Source organism: Sus scrofa, chromosome 4 (assembly GCF_054392235.1).
Source record: "Sus scrofa isolate SSC_HxYL_T2T_F1_AM1 chromosome 4, Sscrofa_HxYL_maternal_Yorkshire_Landrace_v2.0, whole genome shotgun sequence".
Lineage (NCBI taxonomy): Eukaryota > Metazoa > Chordata > Mammalia > Artiodactyla > Suidae > Sus > Sus scrofa.
In genome coordinates, this window is record NC_139386.1 from 88333899 (window position 1) to 88349196 (window position 15298).

Sequence of the window (15298 nt, forward strand, 5' to 3'; positions counted from 1 at the left end):
GTCAGATTTATTTTTAAGTACTTCAGTTTTTTTTGCTATTGCAAATGCTGTCTCCGGTCTCCCCCTCTTTTCTTTTGCCTTTTAGGGTCGCACCCACGGCATATGGAGGTTCCCAGGCTAGAGGTCTAATTGGAGCTACAGCTGCCAGCAACACACCACACCACAGCAATGCCAGATCCGAGCTGCATATGTGACTACACCACAGCTCATGGTAATGCCAGATCCTTAACCCACTGTGTGAGGTCAGGGATCGAACCCCCAACCTCATGGTTTCCACTGTGCCACGATGGGAATTCCCTTTTCCCCTGCTCTTAAAAAATGTTTTCCAAACTATTTGTTGGTGATGTACAGGAATTTGATTTTTTAATATTGACCTTACAGCCAGCTAAACCCTTTTTTTTCTAATCTACAGATTCGTTTACATGGATGACCATATGTGCAAAAGACAATTTTACTTATTCCTTTCCAAATCTTCTGCTTTTCTTTAAGTTGTGCTTGCTAAAAACTTTAGTACAATGTTGAATAGAAGCAGTAACACAGGAATTTTTGTCTTGTTCCTGATTTTAAAGGAAATGCTTTCTAGATGATTTTCATCAGGCTAAGGAAGTTCTAATTCTATTCCTGGTTTGGTTGGAGTTTTTAATTATGAATGGGTGTTGAATTTTATCAAATGCTTCTTTATTTACTCTAATGATAACATGCTTTTTCTTCCTTGAACCTATTAACGTGATGAATGACATCTATAAATTTTTGTAATGCTAAATCACTATTGCTCTCCCGAATTAACTTGGACACAGACTATGTATTTTTTTAAAAATATATTTGGAATGATAGATTACTTGAAAGAAATCACCCATTAAACCATTTACATTTATTGTAATTATTGATATACTGCACTTACTTCTACCATTTTACTTTGTGCTATTTTTCCTATCCCCCAATTCCATTCTTTTTCTTTCTTTTCTCTCTCCTGCTACCCTCAGTGGGGGGGGGAGGTGAGTTTATTTCCTTATTACAATTGTTTTCTCTTTATAAACTTAGAAATCTTTTACTCTATTTCTATTCTCTTAATGGTTACCTTAGACATTTTGCCATACCTATTTGATGAGATCTAGTTTAATAACCATTTAAAGAACAATTCTAGAAACTTAGAACACTTTAACAAAACTCCATTTGAATTATATGCCTATATGTTAGCCCTGTCCTTTTATAATCCCCCCAAATTAAACTATAATTTAAAAAATTTATCAAAATATAGTTGCTTTACAATGTGCTAATTTCTGCTGTACAGCAAAGTTTTACACATATATTCATTATTATAGTTTATATAAGTGGTATGTGTCCGGGCTTAGATAAATGTCTGCTACTTTATAACTTCGCCACTCTTTGTTACATCTTAGACCGCCTAGGATAATTTTCCTTCATTAAATCCTTTATTGTAGTTCTCCTGATGTTTTCTTCTTTAATCTACAAAGGTCAATCTTCTTTCTTCAAAGATAATTTTACTGGGTTAAACCATTATAATTTCTTTTCTCTCAACATTTTGAAGATATTTCACATCTTCTGTCACTGCTGTTACATATTTGCTGTCACTGTCTTTCTGAAGGCAGTATTTTTCTCCGCCAGCTTTTGAAGTCTACTTTGGTGTTCATTAGTTTCCCTTCAATAGTTTTAGGACAGTTTTTTTTTTTAAATACTATCTTGGGGATTCATGTTTTTCATCATTTCTGAAAAATTTTAGCCATTATCTATAAATACCACCTCTCCCTTATTCTATTCCTTCTTCCATGGAAATTCCAATTAGATGTTAAACCTTCTCATTTTTATCTCCAAATCTTATCTTCCATCCATTGTTTCTATCTGCTGCATTCTAGGTAACTTCTTCAGAACTATCCTCCAGCTTGCTAATTTTCTTTTCAGCTGCGGTTAGTCTTCCATTGAGTTTTTTTCACTTCAACAATTTGTTTTTTCATTTCTAGAACCTCCTTTTGTTCTTCAAATATACCTGTTAATTCAAACTACCACTACTTGTTCTTCTTTGTGAATGAGTCTTTACAAACATTTCATGCATAGCTGTCCTATATACCATATACAACAATTCTAGTATCTGCAGTCCCTGAGTGAGCAGTTCTGTTTGTTGTCTCTGCTGTCATAATGTTTCATCCTTTTCCTAGGCTTCAGGCACTTGATCGGCATACTGCTTGATCTTAATCTGAGGGAATCGTGAAGGAATAAATTGGACAAACATTTCTTAAGAAAGGATTGCTGTTTGTTTCTGTGTCCAGAGGGTTTCACCAACTTGGTATATTTCAGACCCCCGACAGGTAAAAGGCCCAGACTCAGACAAATGTTAAGAGTCCTGCTACCTGCACTAAGTCTTGTTCCTATCTCCTACCCCCAGGCCTTCCATAGCCAACTTCTCAACCTGCTTAGAATTCCTGTCATGCATCAGTGGGAGTCAAGATGAAGCAGACGGGTTTAAGAGTAATCACTCCTATCACCATCAGTGAAAACTCACAGAAACTCACTCATCCTCATCTGCTAACAATGATAGTCTTAGTATCACTATCTGCTTTGAATCCACCAAGACCAACTTTCTCATGCCTTTTATCCCTGTTTCTGTCAATTATCACAAGAACCACCAGATTCCTAGGTCAAATTCCACACTCAGGTATCTCTAAGTTTCTGTACATCCCTTACTCTGCTCCTTCTACCACTCTTCTCTAATTCCTCCCATCATGGCCCCTAAAATCAAGGTTCAGCAAAACTGATTTAATTTCAGTCTTTTTTTCTGAATGTTCGCTTCAACTTCTTGCTATAACTGAAACACAGATCTCCCCTGAAAGCACTGTTTTTTCCATGCAGTGTTCTCAAATGCTGGCTGTTTTTCTCTCTCACACCCATTGCCTCTGAGCCTAGAGGATGGGATAGTGTCTCCTTCTCCCTCACTGCTGCTTTCAGACTTTTCTATCTTCCTTTTCTCTAAAACCTCCAGCTTTCACACTCATGTGTTCAGATTAGATCACTTATTACCTCTTAATGCAATGTCATCTACCAGCTCCTGAATTAAACCCCCACCTCCATTTTCACAACTTTGTTTCCTGGCACACTACCCTCTCTCCAACACTCCCCATATCTTAATTACTGGCAGTTTAAATATATGGAGATAATTCTCTCAACACCTTAGCTTCTCAGTTCCTTGAAGTCTTCTCGAATCATCTTGTTTTCCACCTTCTTCAGCAACTCATTCCCATGCAATATCTAGATTCTGTCATTATTAGTAACTATAAACTTCTACAACCTTAATTGCATAATTTCCATTCTCTGATAACCATTTCCTATCTTTCTAGCTTACTCCTTCTGGTATCACAGAAATTCATCTGTCTGTCCTTCAACCCTACTTCCAATCCACTGATTTAATCACTAACTGTCCTATCTAGGTAGACTTCATTAAAAATCACTATTCTCCCTTACATATACATTTGACTCCCTTTTCAGTAAAACCACATCTTGGAGCAACTGTCTCTCTCCCAACTCTGCACATGCAGCTATGTAGCTTTATACAACTGAAGAAAAAGGTGCAACTATGTTGGTATCATTTTAAATTCCTGACCACAAATCCTAAGCATTCTACCAGGTAATAACACTACATGTATCCAGTCCATTTACCCTCCTACTCTCCTAAGCTATGACTTTATTATACCTTTTTCTGAGTCTGCAACCCTTGAATACCTCCTTTCTTTCTCATCCTCAATTTCAGATGACATACTCCAGTTCATCTTGCCAACAACTGTCTCTCTGCTAATAACAATATTTTTTTCTAGGAACCATTTTCAGAAGTATAAAATACAAATACACTTCTCTTGCTATTGCTATCACTGCTCTATTTTTTGTTCGTCTTACAGAAAAATTCTTCTAAGTTGTTCCTTATACTCTGTGGTTAATAAATGTACTCCATTCAGGTTCTTACCCATCACTCCAGAGGCTGCCTTTGTCAAAATCATGAAAGACTTCCACACTGGTCAGCTCTCAGTCCTCATCTTATTTGACCAAAGAGCAGCATTTTATGCAAATGGTCAGACTCTTTCCTTTGATACACTTTCACTTGATTTCCAGGACTGCAGTTATGCTATGTATAAATGAAATGAATGATAGCAATGATATATACACATGAGATACATCATGCCAACACTAATCAAAAGAAAGTGGGAGTAGGTATTATCAATTTTTGACAGAGCAGACTTCGAAGTAAGGAAAATTATCAAGGATGAAGAAGAAAATTTCACAATAATAAAGGGATCAGTACTCCAAGAAGACACAACAATCCTTAATGTGTAAGCACTTAACAACAGAGTTATCAAAATATGGGAGGCACAAATGACTGATAGAAAAGTAGAAAGAAAGGTGTGAATCTACTGTTAAAAGTTGGAGACTTTAACACCCCTCTTTCAAAAAGGACAGATCCGGCAAACAAAATCAGGACAAAATCAACAGCACCATCAATTGACTGGATACAGCTAACATCTATTGATTACTTCACCCAACAGCAGAAGACACATTCTTCTCAAGTTTACCTTGAACACTAAGACTATACATTCTGTGCCATAAATTCTGACCCTAACAAACTTTAAATATTAGAAGTAATACAATGTCTGCTCTCAGACAATGGAATTAAACTAGAAATTAATAACAGAATGACAGCTGGAAAATCCCCAAATATTTGGAGATTAAACAACATACTTGAAAATAACACATGGGTCAAAGATGAAGTCTCAAAATTTTAAATTTTTTGAACAAAATGAAAATGAAATTACAATATCAAAATCTGCAGTGTAGGAGCAGTGCTTCAAAGGGAAGTCTTTTAGCACTGAATGCATATATTAGGGGAAAATATATGCACTCTATCAATAATCTAAGCTTCTACTTTTAAAAACTAGAAAAAGAAGAGCAAATTACATCCAAAGTGAGCAGAAAAGTAACAAAACTAGAGCAGGAATTGATAAAATTGAAAACAGGAAATCAATAGAAAAATCAATACCAAAAGCTAGTTCTTTGAAAAAGAGCAATGAAACTGATAAGCTTCTTCAGCCATACTAAGAAAAAAGACATAATTAATAATATCAGAAATGAAAAAAGGGACATCACTACAGATTCCACGAACATTAAAAGGATAATAAAGGAATATTATGAACAACTCTATGCCCATAAATTTGATAACCTAAATGAAATGGACCAATTCTCTGAAAGACGCAATCTGCCAAAACTCACACCAGAAGTAATAAACAATCTGAACGAGCCTGTACCTAGTGAACAAATCAAAACAGAGTAACCGTCCAAAAGAGAAAAGCACCAGGCCCAGATGGGTTCACTGGGAAATTTAACAAACACTTAAGAAACTGTATAAAATCTCTACAATCTCCTCCAGAAAAAAGAATCCCAGTGAATACTTCTTAACTCATGCTTTGAGTCAAGCATTAACCCAATACCCAAACCGGATAAAGAAAGGAAGACTACCAAGGGAGACTACCAAGCAATCTTTCTCATGGACATAGATGTAAAAGAATCCGCAAAATATTAACGGAAGAAATCAAAGACTGTATGAAAAGAATTATACACCACAACCAAGTGGGATTTATTTCACATATGCAAGATTAATTCAATATTAAAAAATCAATATGGAGTTCCCATCTTGATGCAGCAGAAACAAATCTGACTAGGAACCATGAGGTTGCGGGTTTGATCCCTGGCCTCACTCAGTGGGTTAAGACTCTGGTGTTGCTGTGAGCTGTGGTGTAGGTTGCAGACACGGCTCAGATCCCGCATTGCTGTAGCTCTGGTGTAGGCCAGCAGCAACAGCTCTGATTAGACCCCTAGCCTGGGAACCTCCATATGCCGTGGGTGTGGCCCTAAAAAGACAAAAAAAAAAAAAAGTTTAAAAAAATCAATGTAATCTATCACATCAATAGGATAATGCAGTAAAATCACATGATCATATCAATAGATACATAAACAGATTTTGACAATATGCAGCATCCATTCATGATTTTAAAAAAACTTCCTAGCAAACTAAAGATAGAGGGGGACTTCCTCAACTTGATAAAGACTATCTGCCCAAAACTCTACAGCTAACATCATACTTAATGGTGAGAAATTTGAAGCTTTTCTGCTAAGATCAGGAACAAGGCAAGGCTGTCCCCCTCATCATTGCTTTTCAACACTGTACTGGAAGTCCTAGCTAGTACAATAAGATATGAAAAGGAAATAAAAGGTACATAGACCAAAAAGAAAAAATAAAAGATGAAAAAATCTATGCAGAAAACCCAAGAGAACTGACCAAAAAACTCATGGAATAAGTGATCATAACAAAGTCACAGGATACAAAATTAATATACATAGTCAGTCACTTACATATATACTAGTAATGAGTAGAATTTTAAATTAAAAACGCATTACCAGCAGAGTGCAGATAATTTTTAAGGAAGTGAAAATACTCTGTATTATATTATAATGATGGATATATAATGTATAATGTCATTATATATTCATCCAAACCCACAGATTATACAAGACCAAGAGTGAACCCTCAAGTAACTACAAAATTTGGGTGAATGGCTAATTATAATCAATGTACCACTCTGAGATACATGTTGACTATGGGGGATAAACTATGCATGTGTTGGAGCACAGTCTATTTGGGAAATATCTGTAGCTTCCTCTAAACTTTGCCATTAATCTAAGACACCTCAAAAAATTGTCTAAAAATTAAAAACTTTATTTCCATTAGCACCTCCTAAAAATGAAATACTAAGTCTACCAAAGTATACATAAGACATATACAAGAAAACTGTAAAATTCTGATGGAAAATATCAAAGAACTAAATGTAGAGATATTCCATGTTCATGGACAGGAAGACTCAATATTGTTAAGAGGTTGGTTCTTATCAACATTGATCTATAAATTCAGTGTGATACCAATCAAAATCCCAGTTATTCTGTGGATGTCAACAAACTGATTTTAAAGTATATATGGAAAGGCAAAAGATCCAGAACAGGCAACTCAATACTGAAGGAGAACAAAGTTGAAAAACACACTACCCTACTTTAAGACTTACTATAAAGCTACAGTAATCAGGAGAGTGTGGTATTGAAATAATAGACAATTAGATCAGAGGACCAGAATAGAGCCTCATAAATAGACCCAAATAAATACAGTGAACCAATCTTCAACAAAGAAGCAAAGGAAACACAGAGAAAAGATGGTCTTTTTTAGCAAATGGTGCTGGAACAACTGGCCATCCACAAGCAAAAAAAAAAAATCTAGTCACAAACCTTACACCTTTCACGAAAATTAACTCAAGATGGATCATGGATCTAGATGCAAAACATAAAACTCCTAGAAGATAACAGAGGAGAAAGGGTACAGTGTCCTTGAGTATGGTGATGAACTTTTAGATACAACACTAAAGGCACAATACATGAAATAATCATTAAGCCAGACTTCATTAAAATTAACAAATGAAAAAAATTAATAAATGGTGCTGGGAAAACTGGACAGGTACATTTAAAAGAATGGAATTAGAATACTCTCTAGCACCATACACAAAAATAAACTCAAAATGGAGTAAAGGCTTAAATATAAGGCCAGATACTATAAAATTCCTGGAGGAAAACAGGCAGAACGTTCTTTTATATAAACCACAGCAACAATAAACCAGTCGGACCTAATCAAACTCAAAAGCTTTTGCACAGCCAAGAAAACCATTAAAAAGAGAAAAGACAAACCACGGAGTGGGAGAAAAATCTTTGCAAACAATGAAACAGATAAGGGCCTGATCTCCAAAATATACAAGCAACAAAACAAACAACCCAAATGAAATATGGTCAGAAGACCTAAAAAGACATTTCTCTTAAGACATATGGCCAACAGGCACATGAAAAAATGCTCAACATTAATAATTATTAGAGAAATACAAATCAAAACTACAATGAGGTACCACCTCACCCTAATCAGAATGGCCATCACTAACAAGTCAACAAATAACAAATTCTGGAGAGGGTGTGGAGAAGAGGGTACCTTCCTTCACTGTTGGTGGGAATGTAAACTGGTATAACCACTATGGAAAACAGAATGAAGGTACCTCAGAAAACTAAATACAGAACTACCACATGATCCAGTAATCCCACTCCTGGGCATATACCCAAACAAAACATTCATTCAAAAATATACATGCACACCTATGTTCACTGCAGCACTATTCACAATAGCCAAGACATGGAGACAACCTAAATGTCCATCGAGAGATGAATGAATAAAGAAGATGTGGTACATATATACAGTGGAATACTACTCAGCCATAAAAAGGACAAAACAATGCCATTCGCAGCAACATGGATGGAACTAGAGGCTCTCATATTAAGTCAGTCAGAAAGAGAAAGTCAAATACCATATGATATCATTTTTTTTTGTCAGAATCAAAAATATGGCACAAATGATCCTACCTGCAAAACAGAAAGAGATTACAGCCAAGGAGAGCAGACTTGTGGTTGCCAGAGGGGAGGGAGTGGGATGGACGCAGAGTTTGGGGTTGGTGGATGCAAACTGTTATATTTGGAATGGGTGGGCTATGGGGTCCTACTGTACAGTACATGGAACTGTGTATGATAGGGCCACTTTGCTGTACAACAGAAATTGAAGAAACATTGTAAACCAACTATATACCTTAATAAAAATTTTAAAAATTCTGCTCTGCAAGACAATATAAAAGCATAATAAGCCACAAACTGAGAAAATATTTGCAAAAGACACATGATAAAGGACTGCTTTTTAAATTGTACAAAGAACACTTAAAACTCAAAAAATGAATCCAATTTAAAAATGGACAAAAGACCTTAACAGACATCTAATGCATTTTAAAATTAGATTGTTCCCTTATTGTTGAGTTAGAAGAGTTCTTTATATATTTTGGATACTAGACTCCTATCAGATAAATGATTTACAAATATTTTCTCCCATTCTGTGGCTTTTTTTTTAAAAAAAAACACCTTTTTTTCCCCTCTTTTTATGGCTACACCTGCAGCATATGGAAGTTCCCAGGCCAGGGGTAGAATTGGAGCTATGGCTACAGTCTTCAGCACACCCATGGTAACGCTGGGCCCAAGCTGCATCTGTGACCCATGCCATAGCTCGTAACAATGCCAGACTCTTAACCTGTTAAGTGAGGCCAGGGATTGACCCCACAACCTAACAGACAATGTAAGGTCCTTAACATTGAGCCACAAAACTCTTTTGACTTTAATAGTGTACTTTAACATACAAGGACACTTTTTCTGGACTTTCATTTTGATGAAGTCCAATTTATCTTTATCTTTTTGACTGTGCTTTTGGTATACCATTAAGAAACCATCACCTTAAAAACCAATAATATGCTTCTAAGCCATAAAAAAAGAAACCATCACCCTGCTCTCTCTAAAAAAGAAGAAACCATCACCTCATCCCAGGTCATAAAGATCTACTTACACTTTATTCTAGGAGTTTGTATATAGTTTTAGCTCTTATTTGGTCTTTCATCCATTTTGAGCTAATTTTTGTCAGTGGAGAGATCCAAGTTCACTGTTCCAAATACAGATTCCTAGCTGTCCCGTCACTATTGTTGAAAAAACTATTGTTTCCCCCATTGAATGGTCTTGGCACAATTGTCCAAAATCAACTGACATGATATAAGTTTATTTCTGGATTTTTTTTTTTTTTTGGCTTTTAGGGACACACCCATGGCATATGGAAGTTTCCAAGCTAGGATTCAAATCGGAGCTATAGCTGTGGACCTACACCACAGCCACAGAAATGTGGGATCCAAGCTGTGCCTGTGACCTACACTACAGCTCATGGGAATTGCAGACCCCTAACTCACTTAACAAGGCCCAGGATCAAACCTGCATCCTCATGGATCTTAGTCGGATTCATTACCACTGAGCCATGACAGGTACTCCTGTTTCTGGATTTTCAATTCTGTTCCATTGATCTATGTGTCTTAGCACTTTTAATAATGCATTAATTGTTTACTATCCCTATGAAACTGAGTCTCTTGAGGGCAGGGGCAACATCTTTATCTTAGTATTTTTAACCCAGCACTTTAAAAAATCCTCAAAACATATTCAGTAAGTAAAAATCAATCATTTACTTTTGAGGAAAAGGAATGGGAGTGGAGTCCATAAGAAAGGTGGGCTCCTGTACCCATGAAATACTTTGCCATTTGACGTGGATTTTAAATTCTGGCATCCCTTTTCCTTGACTTGCAATGGCAATTATTCATTCTAACATGTACTGAGAACACCTTGCTCATACAAAAATATGGGCACCTCAGAGTTCCCATTGTGGCTCGGCTAGTATCCATGAGGATGCGGATTCGATCCCTGGCCCCACTCCCCGCCGCCCCCCGCCCCGCCCCGCTCAGTGGGTTAAAGGATCTGGCATTGCCATGAGCTGTGGTGTAGGTTGCAGATGTGGCTCAGATCCCACGTTGCTGTGGCTGTAGTGTAGGCCTGCAAACTTCTGGAAACTTCTGTATGCTGCATGAGCGGCTCTAAACAAACAAACAAAAAAAACACACCGGCCCCCACGCATTTTGTAAGGGGGGGAAAGAAGATATGACATGAACTCAAACAACAGTAATTAAAGCTGTAAGTATTACCAGATAACACAAAGAAAATGCTACCGGAGTGGGAGCAGAAATCATTTTCAACGTGGATATCTAATCACTTAACACTCTGCATTTACTGCCAAAAGAATTTTGAAATAGGAGACAGGAGTCTGACGTTTACTAGTAATACGGTTTGGAGTTTTAATTACCTGTGAAGGGAGAGATCAATTATTCTCCTAAAATAAAGACCACTGAATTGTTTTGGTTTATTTGACATATAATATATACTTCAGAAGTACAATACAACCACCAAAAAATTTTAAATATAAGTTGAATGATTAACATAGAATGATTAACACAGAATTAAAGTCCTATGGCACAGAGAGGTCTTAGGAACCTGAAACCATAAATCTGAATTATAATTTTAGGATTTCCCTCCACTTTTAAAGCCAACCCAATTACTGTCATGCTGATTTTGAAGAAAGATAAAATGGCCTCAAAGCTTATATATAAGATTTTAAAATAAATCTGCTAGAAGAAAATGCAATATATAAACTTAAATTCAGTAAGCTTTTTCTGGTTTAAAGATCTAATATCAGAAATAGATAAAAAGGAGGTAAAATACAGTGTGGTATTTGAGTAACATGGTCTTTGGAGTCAGACCTGGTTAATAGTTCCTCCACAATGTAGCTGTACAACTTGAATCTCCAAGTTATGTCTGTAAAATGGAGGTAATCTCCTTCCTCAGAGTAGATTATTAAGGATTTCACAAGATGCTGTGTGTATATACACACACACACATACATATATCCACAATGTAGGTACTCAAATAGTTAGTAAAGGAGAATGCCTGTATTAAGAAAAACCAGAGTCCCATGACAGACACCAGGTGAATCTCTATAGTCAGAGGGACCAGGGTTTTGGGTCAAACAGATCTAAACTAGAATACTATCTCCGCCACTGCCATGTGTATCCTTGGCTGTGGTTCCAAGTAAAAAAGGGTTATTACATCTCTCTTTGCTCCAGGGCTATATAATAGCTCAGGTAAAGAACACATGCCAGTTTAAGTCAGTCATCAACAGGGCAAAATACCTGATTCAATATACATCTGCTTATTACATGCAAAGTGCTCTGTGGTCAGGTGGACCTGGAATCTGGTCACTGTCTAGCCATGTGACTTGGGGAAAATTATATACTCTTGTTTCAGCTTCTCATTGTTCAAGCGTCTTTGCCAAAGTCAGCATATCTCAAAGACTTTAAGTAGCAAAACTATTTTTGCTAAAGACTAACTTTTTAGATAGTTGCAATTAAAACAGCTGCAGGTCTCAAGGGTACCATTCCACATTTCATAATGGGAAGAAACTGATTAAAACTATTTTAAAACCTTTCATAACAGATATTCAATACCTTTATTGTGGAGGAAAAGATACCAAAATATAACATTTTCAAAAGCACAACTCTGAAAATGCCAGTTTTATTCTTATAGGACTCAAAACTTTAATGGCATTCCCCTAATACAATCAGGAATTAGAACAAGCCCTCATGAACAAAAGCAAAAATGCCAAGATCTTCCCCAACCACCATTATTTTTAATCTTTGAAACAGAATTTCCTTACAAATTAAGTAGTTTTTATAGTTGTGACATTTATCATTGATGTGATCTGTTTAACATGACTGTAGTCAGAAGGGAAGTTGGGCCCGTCATTTTTCCAGAAATGAAAAAAGTACCATCATTAAGATAAGGAAGAGAAAGATTTGTATCCATCTTTTTGGGACATGTAAGGTGAGAGTGAAGACTCACAGGTGGAGAATTTGTGGATATTGCTGGAGGAATTGGAGATGCTCTCTAATAAGCGGGTAATCCCTCTTCCCCGAACACTGCTGCTTTGGCCAGAAATTTTCACCCCAGATGGGTAGTCACCTAGGATATGGAAAATACAACAAAAGAAAAGCAGCAATTGAGATCTCTCAATTGACTTATCCTACTGCAGGACTTTCACTAAGCCATGATTACGGATCATCAATAGGGAAGATAATTCTTAGAGTAAAGGAAAAAAGGCTGAACAAGAATATTTCCTTTTAAGTCTTGGAAACCTTAAGTGAGGGTCTTCAGGGACCACTGGAAATGTCATGTCATTAGTCTATTTAAACTTTCCTAACTCCCCAAAGACACTATCACATCAAAACCATAAAACCATAGCTGCTAAAAGAGTAACAAGTTTTAAACAACCTGAACAAAATCTGAAGAATAAGTTAAATTGTATCAAAGTGATACAAAAATGTACATATCCAAATTGTTTAAGGTGCTTATGCTGAATAAAACTCCTAATTCATTGAGATCTATGTCGTAAAGCCAATTTAGAGCATCTGTTTAAGTACTATACCCTGGTATCATAAAAAGACCCCTAACTATTAAACATAAGATGCTTCTTATTAAACACAAAATGCTTACCAGTGGGTGTGTTTGATCTTTGCTCCTGATTAGAAGAGCTGAAATGAGAGAATCCTGAACTCTCAACCCTCAGCTTCTACAAATAAAAAGATACCAGGGGGAAACATGTTTATTTTTTATTAAAGAAATCTATTTATTAAAGATCATCTACTTCAATTTCAAATTACTCTTTAAATATAAACACTTTTCCAATGACTGATCATTTTTTTTTTTTTTTTTGCTTTTTAGGGCTGCACTTGCTGCATATGGAAATTCCCAGGCTAGGGGTCAAATTGGAGCTACAGCTGCCACCCTACACCACAGCCACAGCAATGCCAGATCTAAGCCACATCTGCAACCTACACCACAGCTCATGGCAACACCAGATCCTTGACCCACTGAGCAAAGCCAGGGATTGAACCTGCATCCTAATGGATACTAGTTGGGTCCGTTTCTGCTGCTTACTATGGAAATTCCTCTGATCAATTTCTGAAGAGTATTGCTATAAGGAGTAGATAATCTTTAAAAAAATTTTTTTTAACTGTTTTCTTTTTATAGCTACACCTGTGGCATATGGAATTTCCTAGGCTAGGGGTCGAATTGGAGTTGCAGCTGCCGGCCTATGCCACAGCAACACCAGATCTGAGCTGCATCTGCAACTTATACCACAGCTCAGGGCAATGCTATATCTTTAACCCACTCAGCAGGGCCAGGGATCAAACCTGCACCCTTATGGACACTAGTTGGGTTTGTTACCACTGAGACACAACGGGAACTCCACAGAGGGTAATCTTTGAAGAGGAATTACAACCTCAAGAAAGGGTTTTTTCTTTAATCAATCAACTTATTTATTTATTTTTTAGGTCCGCACCCATGGCATATGGAAGATCCGAGGCTGGGGGTCAAATTGGAGCTACAGCTGCTGGCCTTTGCCACAGAAAAATATGGGATCCAATTTCATCTGCAACCTACACCACAGCTTGTGGTAACACCGGATCCTGGCCCTGAGCAAGGCCAGGAATAGAACCTGCATCCTCGTTGACATTAGTTGGGTTCATTACTGCTGAGCCACAATGGGAACTTTCAAGAAAGGGTTTTTACTTTTAAATATGAGAGTATAGCCTGTTTACTGACAAGAATGGTTCAGAGCAGAGAAAAACCCTGACGATGCAGGGAAGAGTAGGAAATTTTTGGAGCCATGTCCTTAATAGGATCTAATATACAAATAAAAGGACTGGTCTTAGCAACAGGCAATTCATCAATTCACACATTAAAGCAGAGGATATAGTAGATATAATGGTGGGAATATGGGGAAAACCTCTCGATTGCTTCTATGTTCTTAGAGAAGGAGGGGGCAAGAATATCAGCTAGAATAAGGGTGAAGGAAGAGGTGATGGCAGTCTGAAGTGAGAGAAGGTGAGAAATAACTATCCAGGAGCATAGATAACTAATCAAACCAGAAAATGGACAACTGCCAGGTAATACTAATGGCTCATTGGAAGTTGATGGTTATGAATATTTAATAATACCAGTCAGTACAGTAGTTTCTTCTCAGCCTCCGCTTCACATGAAAAGGAATAGAGCAGACGAAGAGTTAGATTTCATTAGGGTTACTGTTTGTCAACCAAGTATGATGAAGAATGAAGGGCCAATGGAGTTCATAACACATGGGAGTGGAAGTAATAGAGCAAGAAAAATCTAAGCTGGGAAGGAGGAGATGAAGGGTGGGGATGAAGTGGGGAAAGGAGGAGACCCAAGGCTACAGCACTTGGAGTAAATGGTACCCTGGAGTTGTGCAATGCAGTGACCCTGTAAAGGAGCACAGAACAGTGGAGGCAAATGATAAATTGAAGGTCTCAGTACAAAGAGTTGTTGGCACTGAGGTACCAGCGAAAGACAGTGGTAGTCAGAAAGCAGGATGCTTGAAATTATGGTGAGGTGCCCCTGGGGCATAGAATATGATAATGAGAGTGGATATTTGATATGTGGCCAGAGACAGGATCGCTGGAGAAAGGCAAGTCAAAGAACTGAGAGGTCAGGCGGTCTGAGAGATCATCTATGTGGAAACTGAAATCAAGAATTCTGACAGGAATATTGTTTGATCTCCTGGTTCAGTGTTGTTCTTAGGGGCTACTGATGCCAAGAAGGGGTTATCAGGTACTGCCGCCTGAATGGTATGAGACTCAAAGCCTAGAAAATTTAGGGAGAAGGTAGGAGAAGTCTGGAGACC

At 37.2% G+C, this 15298-nt stretch overlaps 2 protein-coding genes across 4 annotated transcripts in view; one reads left to right on the forward strand and one right to left on the reverse strand.

The window, feature by feature from the left end:
- The window catches only part of ILDR2 (immunoglobulin like domain containing receptor 2), a 170909-nt gene that overhangs the window by 32013 nt on the left and 123598 nt on the right, over positions 1-15298 (forward strand). The gene's annotated exons all lie outside the window — the stretch shown is intronic.
- MAEL (maelstrom spermatogenic transposon silencer) overlaps positions 12115-15298 on the reverse strand; it is a 50186-nt gene continuing 47002 nt past the window's right edge. Inside the window, 2 exon segments of the mRNA NM_001097511.1 lie at positions 12115-12558; positions 13090-13165. Coding sequence (NP_001090980.1) covers positions 12371-12558; positions 13090-13165 — 264 coding nt within the window. The 3' untranslated portion in view covers positions 12115-12370.